At 35.8% G+C, this 22,650-nt stretch overlaps 1 protein-coding gene across 2 annotated transcripts in view; it reads left to right on the top strand.

Annotated features, from left to right (window-relative positions):
- The first annotated feature begins 631 nt into the window (after nucleotides 1-631).
- Nucleotides 632-22,650, top strand: part of LOC145687147 (tyrosine-protein kinase transmembrane receptor Ror-like) — a 396,459-nt gene continuing 374,440 nt past the window's right edge. Inside the window, exon 1 of one of the 2 annotated variants that reach the window (XM_081760607.1) lies at nucleotides 632-1,078. In XM_081760607.1, coding sequence (XP_081616733.1) covers nucleotides 1,009-1,078 — 70 coding nt within the window. In that variant the 5' untranslated portion in view covers nucleotides 632-1,008. The remainder of the gene's footprint in view (nucleotides 1,079-22,650) is intronic. The other variant, XM_081760610.1, reaches the window with a different exon arrangement.

Raw genomic sequence — 22,650 nt, 5'->3', positions numbered from 1 at the left:
TTACATACTACTGTAATTTCCAAGAGCTAAAGAAACACAAATAAGAATGGCCAGTTATGTGGATCAAATCTTAACTTATCCATTTTGCTCATGTATAACCTAAGACAAGGGGGCCGATCCTGGGGGGGCCCGTCCCCCTAAAAAAAACTTATGTCGGCCCCCGCATTGTATTTATGAATACACAATATTTGGCATAATTTGAATGCAATTTGTCTTAAAATCCTCATATATGCCTTCTGCATCTGAATGCCCCCCCCCCTCCGAAATTTACAGAGAAATCGGCGCCCTTGACCTAACCCACCATCAATAATCTGAATTTGGCTACTTCGATGGTCTTTAACTCTCAGTTGATTCCTAAGTGAATAGAAGGGGTTGAACTCAAATATTTTTGTTAGTAAGCACTAACAGAAAATAGTTTATCTTCTTTAATAGCAGCCTGTCGCCAGTCAACCAGCAAACAAGCAAATCTTTCCGTGGTCGAACTCCAAATTGCGATGTAGAACCTCTGACTCAAGTCCACATCTCAGCAGAATCTTATAAAAACATAGAACAGCTTGGTTGTCTCACGTTATCTCATCTACACACTCCCTTTCCTCCCTCTCACCTCCCGCTGCTAGCTCCTCTCACAATTTGTCTTGTGGCATTAGCATCTTACGTTAACAACAACGCGAGTGAGTGTCTTTCCCGCTAAAGATGGCTGGCAACCCTGCTGGGCATTAGGAGCGAAGTTTGATCTGTGCTAGTCGTAGACAAACCGTCGCTCAGTGTAAACGCATGCGGGGAATATAGCTGTTCCGTCCCGGTTGGACCTTCCACTGGAGCTCGCTCGCATTGCCATCTCGCAGTTAGATAAATTCTCGCCCGCGGACGTTTTCGCGCGTGTTCTCTGGTGCAGTTTCAGTCAAATCATAACAATAATAAAGTTATCTTTTTTTTTTTTTTAACTTTCAATGACTTTTTTTTTTCAATGTGGTTGAAGTAATTCTTATGGCCTTCAGTTAGGTCATTATGGGTCATTTACGACGTGCAGTTGGTATTTCAGTGAAACCTTCAGCAAAAGATTCTGGAAGGAAAGATTGTAAGTACCTGTTTTTTTTTTTTTTTTCATTTTATTTTTATTTTTTTTTTCTGAATGGTACTTCTGATGCATGTAAAATTTTAATACAAATCTGTGTCTTTTCAATGAAGATAAAGTTTGAACTTTTTCTCGTTTTACATTTTTAAAAAAAAATGAAAAAAGTCGTAATAATTCACACTATTCTGTTTGTTTTATAACTTTATTCTCAGAACCTTACATTTATTAAAAGACCCACGTAGTTCACAAGACTTTTATTTTATTTTTTTAAGAAAAGAATTCATATTTATTTTGTACAGGAATTTATGTATTTTGGAAGAGAGGGTAGAAAATGATTTCATCTTTACTTACGATACCACTATTTGCATTCGATTCTTAAAACCGTAATAATGAATGGGTCTGATATCGAGATCAGCACAGATGAAGTACCAGAGCCGTAACAATTGGCGATGCACACAGTACAACATACCAGGTCCCCGGGCGAAGGGGTCGAGAACATGCTGATTGAAGCTTATATTAATTTTGCTGAACACTTAAAAATTATCCTGGTATTAACCTTGTGTATGTAAGGTTTGTATATTATAAAATTTCAGACAAGAAGTAAATTTCTGTTAATATCATGCACCCCTGAACCCGCAACTGTTAAATTGCAAGTAATATTTAAAAATGTAAACATCTTTTAAGTATCAAAAGGGTTAAAACAACTCGCATTGTATAATACACCTCATCTTGCGAATAGGCAATTTAGGCTTGGCACTTTAATGCAGAATAGCAAGAGTCCCTGGAATGTCAACAAAACCTCTCGCCGGTATATTATTGTGATATTTACGGAAACTTAGGCTAATATGCAATATGTTTCTGTAGAATTCTTTGTTTTAATTTTTACCCATTCATGGATATCAGAAGAAGAGGGCGAGCCATTATTGCCAGTAGCTTCGAGGAAAGAAGGCCCCAGACGCAACCTTAAAAAATTCAACGGGGCTCGTTGTTATGGCTCCTACCAAGGGGATCAAGCTTCCACGGCACGGTCAAGTTCTCTGCATGTTGTGTGTGTACTATACAAGATTTGGTAGGACCTCAAACGCATGAAATTTAAGAAATAGAAAATAAACCTGACAAGTAGGTTTTGGAAATGGTCTGTAAGTTATTGTCTACCTACTGACAGCCCTCCTGGCTGGCGTAGTAGATAGTGCGCTCGCCCTTTGTGGGCGTGGTCCCAGATTCGATTTCCGGTGGGGAAACTCTTGAAATCTGAACCTATCACAGTGGTTTGGATTCCACCTTTAACTGTAGAGTCATGTTTCATATACCCATGGTGCTGAGAATGAATACTAAATTCTAATCAACCACCTTAATTGCAGACTAAAGCAGTTTACATTTATATTCTGCTTGTAGAGACCTTCACTTACCCTGACCTGGTCACAGGAAAGGATAGGGTTTTTAGCTGCAGTCACAGGAAAGGATAGTTGCTTAGTGGTTGATACCTCATCTTTTCGGCTAATAGTTTCAAATTTAATCTTAGGTCAATATGATCTTCTATAGATTAAAGCGTAATTTAGGATTTGTTCCTTGCACTCTATTTTATTACACAATATTTTTTTATTATTATTTCCTTTCTACCGTTTATAATTCTTTCTTTTAAGCGCTCAAGGCATATAAGTGGAACACCAAATATTCTATATGTCCTTGGGTTTTCTCGAGACTCTTGCGTTTCCACCCACTTCTTATCCTATCAGTTATTTCCTAAATATTCGCTTTCATTAATTATCTGCCTCCTTAAGCCTAAAAGCTACAATTGTAGAGTATTAAACTAGAAATGTCATTTCATTTAATTTTTTTTAATGTAATATTCTGCATGATAATGAAGAACTTCAGCACGACTGCTGATGGGAAAAATGAATGCGCTCCTTAGAATTTTTTTTAAAAAAATTAACATCAACAAAAATGATCTCCCGTGGATTTAAGTGATGGCAAATGTGCTTTTCGTGTACTTGATCGTCTCTCCGATTTCTAGAAGTGTACAGAACTGTACAGCATCGTAAATAGGCCTCCCAAATTTCCAGAGTAAAAAACTAGCATATCCTATGAAAATTTACATTAAATACCGCAACGCTCTATGAAAGTTTATAATATATTAATCGTTATGTACTGGTACTTGCTTTTTGCTGAAATATGATACCAGAATTAATTAAATAATGCGTCAACACTCATCAAAAATGAGTGACAAGGAACAGAAAGTTCTTATTGGTCGAGCAATAAAAGTGTTTTATTTATTTATTTATTTATTTAAACATCGCGCCAATAATTTAACTTGTCTTTTGGAGAAAAACCGGAAGATTTGTGGTTCTGAACAGTTTTGGAGGGAACAGAGTATGTAGCTCCTGAACTGTCCCGACTAAACCGGGACGGGAGCCCCAATCATAAGGCACCTAAATAGCAATTTTAATTATGAGAAGCAAACTCCGGTTAAGACACAAATAACGTGTATCATCTACGCAACTAAAAAAAAATTAAAGTTGATGGTAAACGAAGGGTTTAGAGGAGCTAAAGTAGACCGATTCCTTTAAAGCGGAGAATACGAACGTTCGCTACAAAATTGTTTGAAATTTTCACATCTTTCACTGTGGACTGTAGCAAGTTAATATTATATCTAATCACGCGCGATGAGGATGGAGATGCACTGCTCTGGCTCTCAATCTTTTAACTGTAATATTATGGAAACGTAGAGGAATTTAAAGTTTAATTTCATAATATATGGCCTTGGTATATCGGAAGGGGTATTGATTATACTGAATTGTAAATAATCAGAACGAAATATTAATCATTCGTGTCTAGGCCCGCACCGTGGAGAACAATTCAACGACGCTTGCTCAAAAGTTTTATTTTATGCACATTATTTAGGCAATACATTTTTTTCTTTCCTCGAGGGCATGGCGGTTCAGTGTTGTGTTGTATATCTGAAGAGTTAGGTCGACAACCATGAGGCGAAACCCATTTGGGGTTGAAGTCCATCTGAAGAGCATGGACATTTGTTTAACTGTCCTAGAAGTTTCTGTTCTTGTGCCTGTCGTATTGGATTAAATAGAAAAATTATTAAGATTAATTATAAAACACCATGGAGACAAATGTTCCAATTGGGGTGACTTCAAAAAAAAAAAAAAAAAAAAAAACAGTGGTAGAGCGTTCACTTCTGGTGCTAGAATCCCTAATTCGATCTCCGACCATGAGATTTTGTGGTAGATAACATTATGTTTGTGGGTATTGTCGAGTTTCTCCTCCTTTCTTCGTTTCCCCTCATTCCACTCACAATCATTCACTTTCGTTAACAATCCGCCTCCTTTAGTCTAAAGCGCATAACCGTGGCCATAAAAATAGAAATTTCATTTTTTTTTATTTCTTTGTAATTTTCTAAACATAGAGCAAACTACTTCGCTCAGTTAGTGTTGTCCAAACGTCCCTTTCCTAAATGGTGATGGTCTAAATTAATAATGATGTACCGTATTCATCAGCAACAAAAATTTTTTTTGAACATACCGGTTAAAGCAAGTATTTTTTTAAAAGTACTATCACAATTTATTCATGTAATTAAACCATGAATAGTCAGTGCAATCACAATTCTCAATTTATCTGTTCCAATGTCTGAACCTTTTGAAATGAATTTCGGAACATAGAAACTTGAAACCAGCTGATTTTTTTTAAATAATCATGTTACTCTCATTAAAGTCCGTATCCTAAAGGAATGGCCTTTCAAATATTTGCAATAAATCTATTCTTCCCATACAAAGAGCATGTATTTTATCTAGTTGAAAATAAATTTTAAAATATGGAAAAGAAATTCTCTAATAGTCTCAAAATACTACTAAAATACTTAAATGAGGAGCTCAGTAGTAAAGAGGTACACAACATGTAATTATGCAAATATATAATTGTCCCAATTAGTTTATAACAATTTGAATCAATATATCATAACTACATGCATTTACTAACAGCGAACGGGGCTGATATCGGGACCAGCACAGTTTGGTTATACGTAGATCAAGTACGGTACCAGAGCCGTGACAATCGGCGATGCAAACAGTGCAACGCACCGGAACCCCGGGCGAATAGTAACAGCAGCGTTTCTGCTAAAGAAATTTAAATCTTCCTTTGAAAAATATTAGGCAAATATCTCTTTTTCTTTAGCATTTTTCCTTAATACGTATTTTAGAGATCATCTTCGTTGTTTGACTTTCTAGTTTAACGTCAGAGCTCCCTCGTGGCTAAGCGGTTAGCGTACGCGCCTTTGGCGTGGGAGACCCGGGTTCGATTCCCGGCGGGAGCTCATGTGGTTCGGATTCCACGTTAATCAGTAGGTCCACGTCTCATATAGCCTCGCTGCTGAACGGGACGCTAAACTAAAAATCAATTCAACTCAATTCTAGTTTAACGTCCCACCCGTTCTGTACATTAAATACTAAATTGGTCCAAAATGGTTTAGATTGAATCAGTTAGCTTAACGTGCGGTCCGTACCATATGTACTACTATCGGGAGTCGAACTCAGATCTCACGCAAAGGGAGACGATGCTATCCATTCAACCACAGGGAAGAGTATAAAATAGACAATTTGTCATTTAAATCTAATGACGCCATGATTGATTTGAATATTTTTTTCTGAATAATAAGAAACTATTCAAAGACTTCAAGTATTTATACTATAAACGAAAGTTAGAAGCAGGCCCGTATCCACGGGAGGGCTAGGGTGGGCCTTCCCACTAAATTTTCACGGTAGGCTTACGAATGAACTATAACATGGTTGGGTCGCCCCCCCCCCTAACTTCTACCAGCCCCCCCTACATTTTTGGGCTGGCTACCGGCCTGGTTAGAAGTATAATAGTAAGGCAAGTTACCTGTTTTGTTAATTTACAAGTAATATGTGCGTAAAGAGTATGTATATCACCGTTAGGAAAAGAAACAACAATATGCTAGTTAAGATATCAGTAGTTAACAGTGAATTTTCTACAAATACAATGCATAAATAAATTACAATTTCTTCCATAATCATCATCATAGTATTCTGTCATTATTGTCAGGTCACTTGCTGCAACTCGGGAAGCTTCCATACTCCACAGTCCTCCGCTACTCCATTAATTGTAGTCTTCCTCGCTTCCTCCCTCTTTTTCCTGTCAGCATAACCTCTACCATGTCTCTAATTATACAGTTGCTTTATAGCCAATATCTCAACCAGTTTCTCTCCCTTTTTCCGATATCTAAAACTGCTTTTTTTTTTTTTCATTTCTAACACCTCATTCGTTTTCCGTTCGACCCAACTAATTCTCCCAATTCTTCTCAAGATCCATATTTTGAAACTTTCGAAATGCAAAAATAAGTTTCATTATTTTTGCGTATTATCCATGTTTCTGCTTTATGTAATATAATACTTCACACAAAGTATTTCAGTAAACTAAAAATTGCCAATAATTATTGGCAACAAATGATACGTTTTAGGGTCTTTGATCGATTTTCTCGTAAAGTATACATGCTATCTTGTCCATGCGCTTGAGCATATTATCTTGTTCAGCTGGGTATAATCTATCGTCTGCTGAGTACTTGAGCAATATTTTAAACAGAAAACGGGGGCCGCACTGGCTCAGTGGTAGAGCGCTCACCTGTGGTACATGAGGTCCCTGTGTCGATCCCAGCTCGCGCCAAGTGAACTTTGTAGTAGACAAACACCGTGTACGTAGGTTTTTTCGGGATTCTCCTTCAATCCCACTTTATTCATTCTACCATTCCATTCATTTCTCATCTTCACCATCTCTTTTAGCCTAGCTTGTATATGCGTGGAACGTAAAACTGAAATATTTCATTTTCAGAAAGAAAATATAAGAGTTAATGATAATTTTTAGCTAAATCTCATAAACCATACAACAGGCTGTCATCTTCTAAGTATCACAATGAATAGCTTAATAAGAATACATATTTCAGTATCAGTTTTACGTAAATAATCGGCATGATTCTCTTATAGCATCCATTTTTAGGTTTAAAAATTAATTTTTCTCTTTCTTTTTTTGAAAAATCACGTTTGAGCTTTTACACTCACTCATATTGTTCAGCTCAATAAGATCTATCATTTGTATTTGTCTCATCTTGGGACATTTTTTTCGTTAAAAGATAACATTATTGTAGAATTATTATCTTTTCCATCATAGTTTTAAGTACGTTCAATGCACTCCGTGTAAGATTTCTCGTAAAATTACATCCAATATATTGTAATAGTATTCATGATTTCTCCTTGTTAATTTAAAACAATACAATGTTTGAGGAATAAATTTGATAAACAATTGTCTTATGTTGTTATTACTAATCGTTGTTTTAACAACAAGCTGATTACAAAAAATATACATACGAGATAATTCGAGAACATTAGAATTAGTATTTACGAGTTAAGTAACGATAACCGTTCCTGTTGGTCTAGTAGCTAGCGCGCGCCAGCTGTTTCTGAAAAGCTGAATCGGTAACATAAAACCGTATCTCGATATCTCTCACCATTTTTTAACTCTGTGGAAATTAGTGTTGATACCAGACATATCTAACAACAAATTTCAACCACACACTTTTCGGTTTTTAGTAAAGTGTTGCGGGTTGTCATGATTCAGGCTTCTTGAAACCCTGAATCGATTGCGGAAAACAGTTTGTTGCTATCTGTTATCATTTTCGTTCTATGGCAATAAAGTTTAAAACCGGAAATAGCTAATTGGAACCACTTCTGGTTTGAATAGAGGATATGGAACCTATTCTTGGAGAGCTAAATCGATTGAAAGAGATTGAAAGAGATTGATATTACAGTACTTCTTGGTATTGTTTATCGTTTTTTGCTCTGATACCTGTCAACAGGCGGACGAACGGACAAAGCGATCTATAAGACTTCCGGGACTATGCATAGCATACTTTGGAAGTCTAAAAGAAATTATTTTATTATATCTCATTAACTATAATACATACTATCCTTTTGAAGTCTCTACCCGGCGGGAGCTCATGCGGTTCGGAATCCACGTCTCATAGCCTCGCTGCTGAAAGGGACATTAAACTCAAGATCAACTCAACTCAACCTTTTCAAGTCTCATAACGAGAGGCTTGATGGGGGTATGATCACTTACACCTTAATAAGTGACCTGTGTTCCCTTGTGTGTTATTCCTTTTATTGATGTTTTTTAAAAAAAGCTATAACGCACGTAGACAATAATTGTTTTTTGATAATAAGGTGGCCACCTAATTATTACAAAATAAATGCATTATCACATTATTAATTCAACATTGTTAATAAATTAACAATAATAAGCATATAGTTGTCTCAGTCATACTATGTTATTGTAAAAATAATAGAACTGTAATCCAGTTGAGTTCGGTTTACTAAAAGCTGCTTTATATAAATTTACTCTGTCCATGTGTCCGTCCGAGAGGCATAGATTTTTAGAACTACCCGATGGATTACCAACAATTTTGACTTTGTAGAGGATCAGAAGGCAGAAATCGAGTTCGTTTAATGAAGTTATTTATCTAATTGATCCCAAGATACAAACAATGAAAAATCGGCTCCCCATGCATTCATATGGAAGTAATTATTGATAACATATTTGCTTGATAGACCACCACAATGCTGTTGAGATTAACAAGTTAGTATAATGCTCAAGATTCAAAATATCAATGGTCTAAAAAAAAGTATTAAGCCTTTTGCGCACAAGTGATATTACAGTCCCAAATCTCAGGATATATCAGCCGCAGCGAGTCAGGTCTAACGTCTTTTCACAGCTGACAGTTAAAGCTACTAGATGTGCAAAACGTGATGGAATTCATATGATCAGACTTAAGGTATTGAGCTGTGAAAATGAGTGAACTTTACGAAAAATTTCGCAAAGTTTTTTAATTTTATCTTGATAAAAACGCAAATGCTACGCAGACCCGTAAAATAATGTATGCTATTTATGGGTAAGGCACATTATCGAAAGACTGAGCTTAAAGACTGTTCAGTCACTTTCGCTCTGGAAATGTCAACGTCCAAAATACTCCTCACAGTAGGCGACCAATCTCAGCAATAGTGAATGATATTTTGGCAGAAGTCCAGCAAGATTAGCATGTAAATAGCCATGACATCGCCAATGAGCATCTATCACCAGTGTTAAACTATTTGGAGCAAGTCAACTACAAATAAAAGCTCGACATTTTAGAGCCTCATGACCTGATTCAAAAACATTTACTCGATCAAATTTCTATCTGCGAATCTCTACTGAAGCCTAACGGACTCGATTCATTTCTGAAGAGTTTAATCACGAGTTATGAAAAATAGATAACCTAAGGCAACAATATGATAGATAGATCATAGTCGGAACGAAGAGAAATAACAAAACCCACGCTGACAGCCATGAAGATTATACTGTCGTTTGATGGAGTTGGAAGGAAACTTAAGTGAATAACTATAAATATCCCCAGGAGACTATTTCTCAAAGCAATAAGTGTTGTAATATATATTTTTTTTACAAGTCGTAAAATATCGTGAAAATAGCAAAGTCGTTTCTAAACACTACTGCTGATATCTAATTGGTCATAATTTTATGGTACGGTATATTAGCATCGATTACCCGCTTCGCTGCGTTGAAATAAAAACTTTAAATGCACTACTCCGTATATCATCTCCGAAAACTATGGATTCGACAGCAATATCGGTCATTTTCGATCATTTTTTTATATCTCCTCCCTCCCCTCCCTTACATTTCACCGTCAAAGTTAAATAATAAAAAATCATCCCAGACCCAAGTCTCATCTATGTTAAAAATTAGATTGAGATCGGTCGATCGTTTCAAGAGTTATTATATATATCCCTAAGTTTTACAGTCAAAGTGAAAAGATATAAACCATCATAGGTCCAAACCTCATGTATGTCGAAAATTTGATCGAGATCGGTCGGGTAATTTAAGAGTTACGAAGTCACAATCATAGTCACTTTCAATTTTATATAATAGATACAATTGCAAGATTTTGAAAAGTTTTAAACTACACTCTTAAAAATTCCCTTGCTCAGAAATGAGAAAAATGCATGTTCAAAACAAAATAAGTAATGTTTACTCATATTTGAGGAAAAATGTCTCATTATTTCCAAATGTGTTTTCATTTATGAGCTCAAGGCAAATTTTCAGGTTCCCATTTATGAGATTTTCTCACTTCTTAAAAATGAGAATGGAATAGTGCGTGATTTTCAATATCATAGATGATTTAAAAAACAACGATAACAATCTTACCGAAATAATATTACTATGTTTTACTAGGGAGTAATATTGCTAGGGCTTAATTACTATTCAGGAAACGAAATAAAGGATTTCAGCTGTAGCAGAGTGCGAATGGATATGAGTACGCAGTAGGTGATGCAGCTGAGGTGGCGTATGAATACACGTCATGTGACAGCGGCGAGGAGCAGCATACATATCAACTTTCGAACGTAAGTTTGGGTGAATTGTAAACACTACCATAGACTAAAAGTTACTGTAGTATACTGTAGTATAGTAAAAGTATTGTAGTGTAGAACGCTGACCCCCCTCATACAGGTTATATAGGCTATAGCAGTCAGGTTGAATCCTTTATGTATCAAAGCTCAGTACTCAATTTACATAATAACGAGTGCAGCAATAACAAGTGAAGGCGGGTTAGAGCCCCGTAGGGCACGTTGTTTTCTATATTACAATAGAACTGGGAGGCATGTCAATGTTTTACACCCTTCGTCATTCGTTATAATGTGCAAAATAGCTTATGTACAGAAACAAAGAATACATAAGTCATCTGTGTAGTTAGAAACAGCGTTACAAAAGTGTGATTTATTATTATGGAATTGTAATACAAAGGTACTTTGTACTGATCACCTAGCATAGATTGGCGCCTCCGTTCTTTCAATAACAGTAATCGTTTTAATGACACGCGTTTGCTGGTTATTTATGGCATAGTACTGTACGCATTTGCTCTTGATTTAACGTAGAGGCTGCGGTAGCTCAGTGGTAGAGCGCTAACCTCTGGTGCGTTGAGGCCCTTGGTTTGATCCCAGGATTCCCAGCTCGCGGCAAGTGGGCTTGCTGGTGGATAAACACAGTGTGCATGGGTTTTCTCGGGGTTCTCCCATTTCTTCCCACTTTCTTCATTCCACTTTTTTTTCATTCTCATCATAATCGTCTCCTTTAGCCTATCCAAAACAACTGTGGGAAGTAAAACTCAAAGATTTCATTTATTTTTTTAATCCAACGTCCCAGAATTGTGCTCCAAGGCTAAGAGAGACAGTGATAGAGATGGATGATAATGGTGTAATGAAAATGGGGAAGTACGTTTCTTGGCAGTTTTTGCATGTGTTTGTGACCTTGTTTCCAATCTAAATTGAATCCTAGCAGTGGAGTTTCAGCACATTTATAAGGGGCACAAACTGTCGCATTCCCCTGCAGTAATGAAGACGGTGGAAGGTAGGGGGTGAGTCCTGGAGCTCCGGACCTTCCCTGAAATCGCTACTTTTATGTAAATTTTATCTAATTTTAGGTACAATTTACATGTTTTAATACAATTTGTCCTCGTATTGAACTTGGAGCATCTCCGAAATAAATTCCTGCGTGCGTTTCTTGTAGAAGCAAACTGAAGAATCCTGGAAAACCCCACCAACACGATGTTTCTCATGTAGGTAACTTTTTTATGGTAGACAAGTAGGAATATTAGACTGCGATGACTCAGTGGTAGAACTAAACTCCGATGCATGGGGTCCCTAGTTTGATTCCACCTCCGTCAAGTGGGCAGTGTGAGTAAACATATTATGTATGTTTGCTCGGGATTCCCTCACTTTCTTCATTACAGCATTTTCGCTCATGATCATCATAACGTCTCCCTGAGCTTCGTAGCATAAGCGTGGGACGTTACACTCCAGCAGAAATTGCTGCCGTTATTCTGAAGTAGACGGATAATTCTTGAATCTAAATTATCAAGAAGTTGGTATAATGTTGGATCAAACGGGACAATCTTGAGTAAACCACGTCGATGAAAAAGAAAAGTCTTGAGAAAGTGGACAGTGATGAAAAGAAAAATGTTCAACTGTCTGATGCAGTAGGAATAAGTAACGCACCTAAAATACAAGTCATCGTGGTATTCGTGGAATTTTCTTCAGTTGAAGTGAAGATGAAAATGTTATGTTTTAAAAAATATCTATAACTGTAGGTGTTTATTTAATATAAATTCTGGGTGCACTAATAGTTTGAATTTTTTTGCAGGTATATATTTTGTTTATAACCTTTTCCGTCTTCTCGTATTTGAGAACCCTGTTTCTGTGCACCATTTCTCGCTTTTGAGGGAGATATTTCTCAAATCTTTCTGAGAAATGTGTTTCTCAAAATTGGGGTTATACGTCTCATTTCCTCAAATGTTACTTTCTCAATTTTAAGAAAAAATACATTTATTCTCAAATTTGAGAAAGCATTTGCACACTCAGAAATGAGACATAATTCCTCGAATTTGAGTCATTATTTCTCAAAATGATTTGAGAAAATCGAAATCTCACTTTTAAGAATGTATTACTCGGTGCACAGATAAGAAACGGATGTTCTCAAATACGAGGAATATTTTCTCGAATTTAAGAAACCATTTTTAACAGTGTAGTATTGTAAGATTAGTAGTTTTCAGAAATAGACTCCAGACTGGCCAGAAAAAATATAAACAAGCTAATTCAAGTTCGATTATACGGATGTTTTATACAATCTATTATTACCAAAATTGTTAAGGGGTTGTTACTGAACTGAGAGGCACAACTAATAACAACATTACTAAGTCTGTCTTTTTCCGAAGTGTTATTAGTAACAGTAATACAATTCTGCTGTGCATAACAGTTTTGGGACATTAGCATAGAGTGATTCATTTTAGTTGAGTTTTATATTAAAGATATACACATAAAAAATATTGATATTTTAATCCCATTTCTTAATTTTGATTTTTGAATATTGAGAACTCAATACATCTAGTGCATAATGTGTTCAAAATATATTGTCCTTTCAGAATGTAACGAAACTAGACGAAACGCCTTGGTAATATATGTGTAATTATAGATTTATATAATGTTCATAATTCATTTCTCAGATTTGTACTCATCTCTCATGATAATTTTGAATTCACCGCTAGTTGTTGTCCACCACAAACTACAAACCAACATTTCCTGATTGCAGACATAAGCACTCTATCAGTAAGCCACCGTGTGCCTACAGAAGACCTAAAGACAATCGTCTAATCTTATGTCAATACCAAACGATTAATTGGGGTTAACGTACTGAATGTGAAGTTCCCAGAAAGCTATATCATCATCTTTATAAGTACAAGTGTTCGGCTAATAATAGCACGAACCCTTTCCGGGAGTAAGGACCCTCTACACATTAGAATCCTCAGCTAATTTCTTAATTTTGCTGTAAGGATGATCACCTTTAATTAATTGTACTCTTTTATTTCCTCCTTTACCTTCTACTGTACCTTCAAATCAGATCTCTAAGGCAATTTCTTTTCAAATAATGTCTTCTTCATTAGTTTTTCCAGTATTGATCTTCTTTCCCCAATTTTTGCTAATATTCCCTTCTTGTATTTTCGTTCAACTCATCTACGAGTATTTTTTTTATTCTTTTTCACATCTACATACCAAACACCAACATATCTGACTTTTTTGCTGTTCTTCCGTAATGTACACGTTTCCACGCTCCATACGCAACGTTTTATGTAGTTTCCCTTAATTTTGTACTTAATGGCCAATAGGGTGGGCCGATTTTTTTTTAAAATTTCGATTGGCCGGGTTGCGGAAAAGTTGCCTTGCGTTAATGGTAGTCAACACAGAAAATTTGGATTTTTTTGGTCGACCCCTTCCTTTGCCTCATGGGACTTCAATATTTTTATAGCTATGGCTATGTAACCCGCGCGACACTTTTTGTTCGTAAATAGCAGTATTATTTTCTCTACGAGTACTGCTTTGTTATTATCAGGGGTGCCCACAAGGGGGGGCTATGACGCAAACTGCGTCATTGAAATATTTGGGGGGGTTAAAAATCTATATAAATATGTTTGAGAGGGTGTAAAAATTAATCGAAAAGATTTTTTTTTTTCATGTAAGAACAACTACAGATGGGCAATTGAGGGGGGGTGCGTCATGAAAATGAGGGGGGTGGGCACCACTGGTTATTATTGCTGCTAGCCAAAACATAACGATGAAATAGTTTTAAAATCTACGTTAGTGATATAAAAGCCTATTTTAATAACTCAACAAGGAAATAGGAACTTTAAATGTCTACGCTAATGAGGTAATTAATTAAAACTTCCTGGATTTGGTGTCGGCACTTTTTTTCTTTTAATTAATGAAAAAGCTTATATGCATTTAGAGAATAACCTATAAATGCTTGTTTAAATAAACAAACAAGTAAAGCAAACAGTAAACATTTTGAAAAAGTTAACATTTTCCAAATATTGCCATAGCACACAGACTATATGTTTTATCATGTGAAAAAGTTGACATGCTACTTATAAAATCGAAACAAATGTATTTTATATATCTATATATATATCGCATGAACACATTGCTTTTTGTATGAAAATTGTAACATGCATCATATATATAACACTGGTGTATGGTGGTGTTTCCGATCGAGAAATAGATCATGAATGGCAGTACACTCTTCGGCGACATTAAGGTAATATTAGCATAACACAGACATCATTATGTCCGTGAGTTTTCTCGAGGTTCTTCCATTTCCTTTTACATCATCATTCTACGATTTTTTCATAATCATCCGCCTTCCGTAATATTATCATTTGACGTTAAGTTAAAAGATTTCAATTTTATTTTTTTTTAGCGTGCTCAGCCAATGATGCGTGCGTGATCGATTTACAATTACACATGTAAATAATAGGAATCATCTTTCAACCTTTTCACCTTTAGTCCTATACTGTAACACTGTTCTAAGTCGCTTCACTTTTAATTTTGTCCAGTAATATTGCAACAAAAAGAAACTGAAAATGTAATCCATATTTCGTTAAATATTCCCTCTGCTTCATAGCTCTTTAGGTCATTCTGAATTCTATTGGAAATTCTAACAAAACTAGTTGTTTTCAGTAAAAGGTTTCGAATTTTGTAATAATGTTTTGCAATGAAATTCAACCATTCAATATAGGCTAGTTACTTTTGTTTATTGACTCCATACTCTCTCTCTCTCTTCTACTTCGTGCCAATATTCTTAATCTGCGGACATCGCACTAAAATATAATGCAAATATTTGTCTTTGAAATATAACTTATTTGCTTATTTTCCTTTAATCAACGTTATTTACATTAGATTTTCAGTTTTAAATAATATTTGTTTCGTAGAGTTAAAATATAATAGGTAAGAAGAGCAGAAATATGTGCCTGAAAATGAAAAATGTTAGAAAAGAATATGATTTTATATATATATAATGTTAGAGGTACTGTACAAGAAATTCGTTTATCTAAAATTTAAAGTTTGCTGAAAAGAACTAAAATTATATAATCTAGTTCGTCAGTGTATCTCTGACGAAAAAAATATAATTTATAAAGAGGAAAAAAGTAATTTCCAAACCTTAACAGTAATTTACAAGATGAATAATGCAGATTTAGCTGTGAGGTATCGTCTGATCGTCACGTAACCTTACTCATACGACATTTCGGCCGAGACATGCTATATAACAAGATACTGAAGTAATTGGATCTAAGGTTGGGAGTTCTTCTCGGATTAATTCTAATTGCGGGGGAGGGGGCAATACAGGCTTCAGAACCGAGTACTTTGTTTTTGTCTAAATTGTGATAAAGGTAGAAAACGAGCCCTGCGGGGCTTCTAACCTCCTCGCTCTATCAGCTATATTTTTTAAAAGCAAGTAATTCCTGACCCCCATTATTAGAATTTATCCATTTTCTCTTCCAAAACTTCGGCTTCGCCTCCCAAATTATCAAGAATGTAACGAAAGAAAACAATAGTTAAACTATAAGTAACAAAGTATCCATGGTACACAATATTCTACTCATGGTGCTGCGAATCCAACAACGGTATTCGAAACTGAAAGGGCGGGAAAAGAACGTCGAGATGAAAAGGTGATCAATACAGCTGTCCTTTCAGCTCCATCACCTTTTCCATCTTGAGAGTCTACTGCATAGAGGGCAATTTTGTTGCTTGTATACGAAACGTTATTGTTAACGTTACTATAACAGAAACAATAGTTGTTTGTAAGGTGTTGGTTTACTTTTGGCGCACCACATTTTGCAAGATTTACAGGTAATATTCAATACTTTGCATAAAAAGAAATAATTGTAAAGAACAAATTTCAGCAAGCGATAGAACTAAATAGAAAGTAATACGCCTGTATTTTATGTTTACAAGTATAAAATCCGTACAAGTGCTTTACTACCGGTAAAATAAGTGAGTGTATATTGAAAATAACTTTTTTAGAAACTATTTTCTACTGGCGGTGTATTTCTGAATAGGGTACAGAAGTTGTATTTTATGTTTACAAGTGGAGCACTACCATGACAAGTGCTATTAAAACTGGTATCATTGCCAAAACCAACTCGTTTTCACTGCCCTCGCTTATGAGTATACTCACCTTCGCTGGCGCGCGTGCTCCCTTCGGACGCACCCCCTCGCTAACGCTCGGACCTCCCATCTTCGCTCTGTTTTGATTCGGTTAGATAGCATCGTGCTTTTTAGTGGCCACCTAGCACAGAGTGTTTTGTGTTTTTTGCACTATAGTTTTTATGCATACATCCGGACGCCGTATTTATATTTAAATCGTAAAAGACTTATAATTTTTCAATAATGCTTATGATGACCTTCAATTTTAACTATGCCATATGAAATATTTTCGTGTCGCAAATCATTTAGGAAACAATAAGAAGGAAATTAGTTAAAGAATTCTAATTTTTGAACAATTATTTCGAGTGGAGCACCGAAAGTAAACCTGCACGGTTTGTAAAATCTTACTAAAACATAGGCCTACTTGGCAATAATAATACTTACAATATATTTCTTGTATAAAGTCTCGCCATTGTAAATTAATACATTTTGCAAATGGTTCGGTAATCATGTCTCTTGGACCACAGGAAGAAGACGGTTAACAGAAATCAATAAAATAAATATCAAATTAATCTATCTTACTTTTTCCGTTTTTCTTCCCTTCCCCCTTTTCTCTCTTTCTTTCTCTCTCTCTCTCTCTCTCTCTGTGTATGTGTTTTTATATATTGTTTTCTGTGTAGTATATTCGTAAATGTAGTTGAATCAGTTTTATTATTGTTTTAGTTTCTGTACGTACAAGTAAACTCTTTCGTCATTTATTCTTGCATGCCTTCGGGAAGGGGATTAGTTCTTTGTGAACATAAAGTACAAAGGAAGTTCAGTTCTTTGGTGGATTATATTTGCATTTGACAGTCTGTGAGGTATTTACAGTCCGTACATGTATATGTCTTTGTAATGCATGCAGCATAACTTTTTCGTTCGTTTCATGGTCCCTGGAAAACGAAAAGAGCTTATATTAAACACGTGATCCCTGTCTAGAACTTTGTAGTATCTCACTGTGAAGAACGTTGAGACAATAGAGCTTCGTTGACTTTACCTGCAAACTGGAAAGAAACCAGTGCATGAGAAGGTCTTATATGAAAATTTGTCTTTTAGTGAACTATGCTAACGCAAAACTTTTATGATATTTGAAGGTGGCGCTCCAGGTTCCTCTTTAAACGCTATTAGCAAATGAGGACTGCAGTGTTGCCACGTCTTCATACACATTTATATTTACATCAGTTTATGCACATCAGAAACGGCTCACCAGAATACAAGATGTATCGGACATCGTGCTGTAGTTCGTCTACTTTGCCTCACTCCTTTAAAACACGGCAGCGTCACATCATAGACTTCGACTCATTCGCCTAGCCCACATGCCATCGACTGTGTCTCTTACTTTAATGAGAAACCTGTTACATCGATCGTCACCAAATTTCATTGGTTGGCGTTCCGTTTTAGCACTGTAGCTATATTAATGGGAATTAACTGCTTGAAATGGAATCCGATGAACTACTCGTTTAGCTATGTTTATATCCAAGACGAGTAATCCCATGAACACGGAACCACCTGTTATCCGTCATACCCACGTAAGGACAAGATCATTACCTATTTGTTTGTTGGACGCAAATGTTGGTCACTGAGAGAATGATTGTGTGGAAGATGAAAAAATCTGAGGTAGGAAAGAAATTGGGAAAACTTATTTCCGGAAGTTAAGATGAAACAATGATTTTTCGTATCAGTTTTTATGAAACTATTTCTGAATGCTAGTCAGTAATGTAGCTGGGTCTCAGCTTTAAGAAAATTTTGGAAAATTTTAGGAACAACTTCGTGAAAGAGGGTATGAAAATGCATATAAAGTTACCGAAAAAATAAAACTACCGTTTTTGCTACTGTTTTATTGAGCGATAAAACTATTCAGGTAAGTCTCGACTTGAAGAAAACTTCTATTAAATGGACTTTCTGGATTTACGGAAAGTTAAAAATTGTTGGACAATGAACTTATACAGCTCAATTTTAACTCTCAAATACGATATTTAATATCAGATAAATAATTCAAAAACAGATAAAGACGAACTTTCTCTTTCTTTTTTTAAATAACTTTATTAGCATGTAGTAGTTTTCCCTAAATTTAGACAAATGCGTGTCCAAAATTAACCGTGAAATGCCAAAATGGATTACACTTTTAAATTGAGATTAAAGCGTTGTAGATTCGCAAAATGTGATTTTTTTTTTTTACGTCTAATGTCACGGGCACCCTTAGGGCTGAGCGAATAAAAATCATTCGGTTCACTTATTTATAGAACTATACTGTAGTGCAATTTCAAATAATTATACACACTTCAGTTCCAGCTTAATATTTTTATACGTATGTTGAGAATAAACCTAGAGGATTTTCATCCATGATGGATCTTTCGTGGTATTTAAGTCTATGAGTAAAACCTATAGAAATGTCTTAAGTACCGAAGAGTCTTGAAGTAATTACTAACTGTTTTCGTAGAAATATTAATACACTCCACTCGATGTTGTATAAAATTCCCAGTCCATTATCTCACAAAAACAGTTAGTACTAAATACAGCAAAAAAGTTGGTAAGTTAGAAAGTATGATAGAGAATTAACTACATAACAGAAAACAGTTTGAAGCAATAAATTAACTAATCTACCTTCTCCTCTATACAAAACCGAGAGGCACATCTCCGTAGCAGTAGGAATTCCCTATATGATTACATTATCCTATTATCGACGTAAAACCTGTGTTAAACTGTAGGTAGAATGAGTTTTTCCCTTGCATCTTCCTCACATTGACCTCATCACTTGCCCCCCTTAAATAAATCTACTTCTTCCCTTCATGAAACCTGAATAGTAAGTGGAAACTTAGAAGCCAAATAGTAAGTGGAAATTCACAAAACTGAATTTCAAGTGGAAACTCAAAAACTAAACAGTCGACAGAAAATCAGTAACTGAATATTAAATAGAAATTCACGAACTAAATAATAAATGGAAACTCAGAAACGGAATAGTAAGTAGAAATCAGGGACTGAATAATAAGTGGAAACTCACAAACTGAAGAGTAAGTAGAAACTCAAGGACTGAGTCATAAGCGCACACTCAGAAGCTGAATAGTAAGTAGTAACTAAGGAAAACTGAATAATAAATGGATTTAGGATTTAGGATTTGGATTTCTGGGCTTTCGGCATCTAAGGCCATTTAGCCCTTCACGATTTGAGGGATGACGTCCCTCGGCGAGCACACAATCCGGGGAAAGGGAAGGAATAAAGGATTGGGGAAGGAAGGAAGCGGCCTGGGACCTATAAGTTAGGTACCACCCCGGCATTTGCCTGGTGTGAATGAGGAAAACCCAGGAAAACCTCATTCAGGGTGGCTGGCCTGAAAAAGCTGTTACACTTTTTCGACCGAGTGCCCCCACCGGGAATCGAACCCGGGACCTGAATAATAAATGGAAACTCAGAAGTTGAACATTAATTAAAATACACGAACTGAATAGTGAGTGGAAACTTAGAAACTGAATAGTGAGTAGTAACTGAGGAACTGAATAATAAGTGGAAACTCAGAACCTGAATATTAAATAGAAACTCAGGGACTGAATAGCGAGTAGGAACTCAGAAACTAACATACGATAATACTAGAGAAATAGTATAATATTTTCCTCTACTCTGTCTTCTTATTTCTCATCACGATTGCTGAGTGGAAAGCATGTTTCCCGAGGTAATGATTATTAATAACCTTTAAAATTATCTCATTGTAAAATTTTTCATTGATTCATTGCTCATTTGCGCTATACTGGAAGCCATCATTGTTTCAAGATTAGGAGTCATGTTTACGACGGTAACAGATGACCTGGATCTTGAAACGCTTATTGGATACAAAAGATATAAATTTGAATCCTCCAACCCCCCACCCTATTTTCTAGTTCCTTTTCCCCCGATAGATAATGACACTAAAGGTCAGAAAAGGGTGGCGGTTGATTTTTTTTTTTTTTCCTCCATGAAGATTTTACGTAGGCTGAAAGTCAACCTTTGTGTTGATAACTTGCTATCTTCAAAGTGAAAGGCTCATAAAAGTCGACAATGTGATTACTGCGCACACGCACACACACTTGAGTAGTCTAGTTTCCAGTTCTGATTATATTATGTTTCACAACCCTAAGACTGTTTTTAAAGAAACGAAAATCCATCATCTTTTCTGTGTTTTCATAATTCGTGTGTTTACATTTAAGAACTTATATAATCGTATCGATTGGTTTAAGTATACTTCCTTCTCTAAGGCTGCTTGCTTGCATTAAATTTACTCACCCGAGTATAAGGACATATAGCACATAACACTATTTTGTCCATGGAAGGAAAATGCTATGGTAGATCAATTAAGTAGTGTATCTCCTTAATACCACCAACGACAAGCTATATCATCCTGATACAGGCACGTAGCCAAGGGGTGGGTCCGGGGGGTCCGGACCCCCCCTTCGAGACCAGAAATTAAAAAAAAATTAGGGAAGGATGAAACAAAAAGAAACAAGAAATAGGAAGAATCAGCGTTAAAAATAAAAAAGCTAAAAATAAAAATAAGTTTTCATCATCGCTTTTCTGCAGTATCAAACATGTTATTTTAGAAACAGTTTTCTATTGCTGCTTTAACTTGTCATTTGGAACAGACAGCAGTTGACGGAATAATAAAAACAAAAAGTTATGTGGAAAGAAAGTTCTAGTAACATTTGATTCAACAAAGAAAGGAACACAGATATTATAAAATATTTTACAAGACATTATTGGATACGTACTTTTTTTTTCAATAGTTGAGGTCATAATGTAAGGAAAATTGTTATATTTGGATGGACAGAAGAAGGAACGTAGATATCGTAAAATCTTTTTTTAAATCTTTTTTTTGGGCGCGGTGGGTCAATGGTAGAGCGTTCACCTCCGGTACTTGGGATCCGTGCTTCGATACCAGCTCGCGCCGTGTGGACTTTGTGGTGGACAAACACCGTGCTGGGGGGTTTTCTCGGGGTTTTCCCGTTTCCTTCCACTTTCTTCATTCCACCCTTTCACTCATCTCTCATCATCGCCGTCTCCTTTAGCCTAACCGGAATAAACGTGGGACGTAAAAGTTAAAGATTTCATTTCATTTTCATTTCAATTTTTTAAAAATATTTTTTTATTCGAGATTTCTTCATAGTTTGTTACTAAAATACTTACTAACATGTCCTAATTTTAAAGTCTTAACAAACTAATATATGTTCTATTAAATAGTTTAAATTGATCAAGCCCCTGGTGTGATAACAATATTTCATGCCAAACTCCCCCCCCCCCCTTTCATTACGAAATCCTGACTAAACGAACCAATATGTGTTACCAGTAACAAAGTTTAGAATAGTCGAACTCTGGTGTGATAACAACAGTATTTCATGTCTCGGACCCCCCCCCCCTATTACGAAATCCTGGCTACGTGCCTGTCCTGATATAACATCTATATGAGGAAATATTCTGTAGTAGTCACCTTAGACGTTGTATAAGGTATTAAAAGATATACATGTGTTGTTAAGAATGTAAAGATTGTTCCATTAATTTAGTGGTAGCCTATTTGGTGATTAATTATATTATATTTCCAAACTATGCTACAGTCGTATCTATGGAAAGTCTTATAGAGCTGTTATGTCCGTCTGTCTTTCTGTAGACTGGTGACGGAGCACAAACTGTAAAAGACAGCCAAGAAGCCTTGTTTTTGGTGAAATCGATTCAACGTCCCAAAAATAAGTTCCACTTACTTTGTGATTCTCTATTCGTGCCGGAAGTGGCAGAAATCAACAATTTCCGGTTTCCAGAAGTTTTCTTTCTTTTGGGATGAATTCAGCGTCTCAAAAATAAGTTCCACTTACTTCACTGATAATCTATTCATACCCGAATTGGCAGAAATCAACCAGTTCCGGTTTTAACGTTTATCACTGCAGAAAAAAGGCACTAAGGGGTAGCAAGAAGAGTTTC

This window comes from Thermobia domestica, chromosome 1, assembly GCF_964235325.1.
Source record: "Thermobia domestica chromosome 1, izTheDome1.hap1.1, whole genome shotgun sequence".
Taxonomy (NCBI): domain Eukaryota; kingdom Metazoa; phylum Arthropoda; class Insecta; order Zygentoma; family Lepismatidae; genus Thermobia; species Thermobia domestica.
This window is presented reverse-complemented; position numbering and strand designations above follow the sequence as displayed.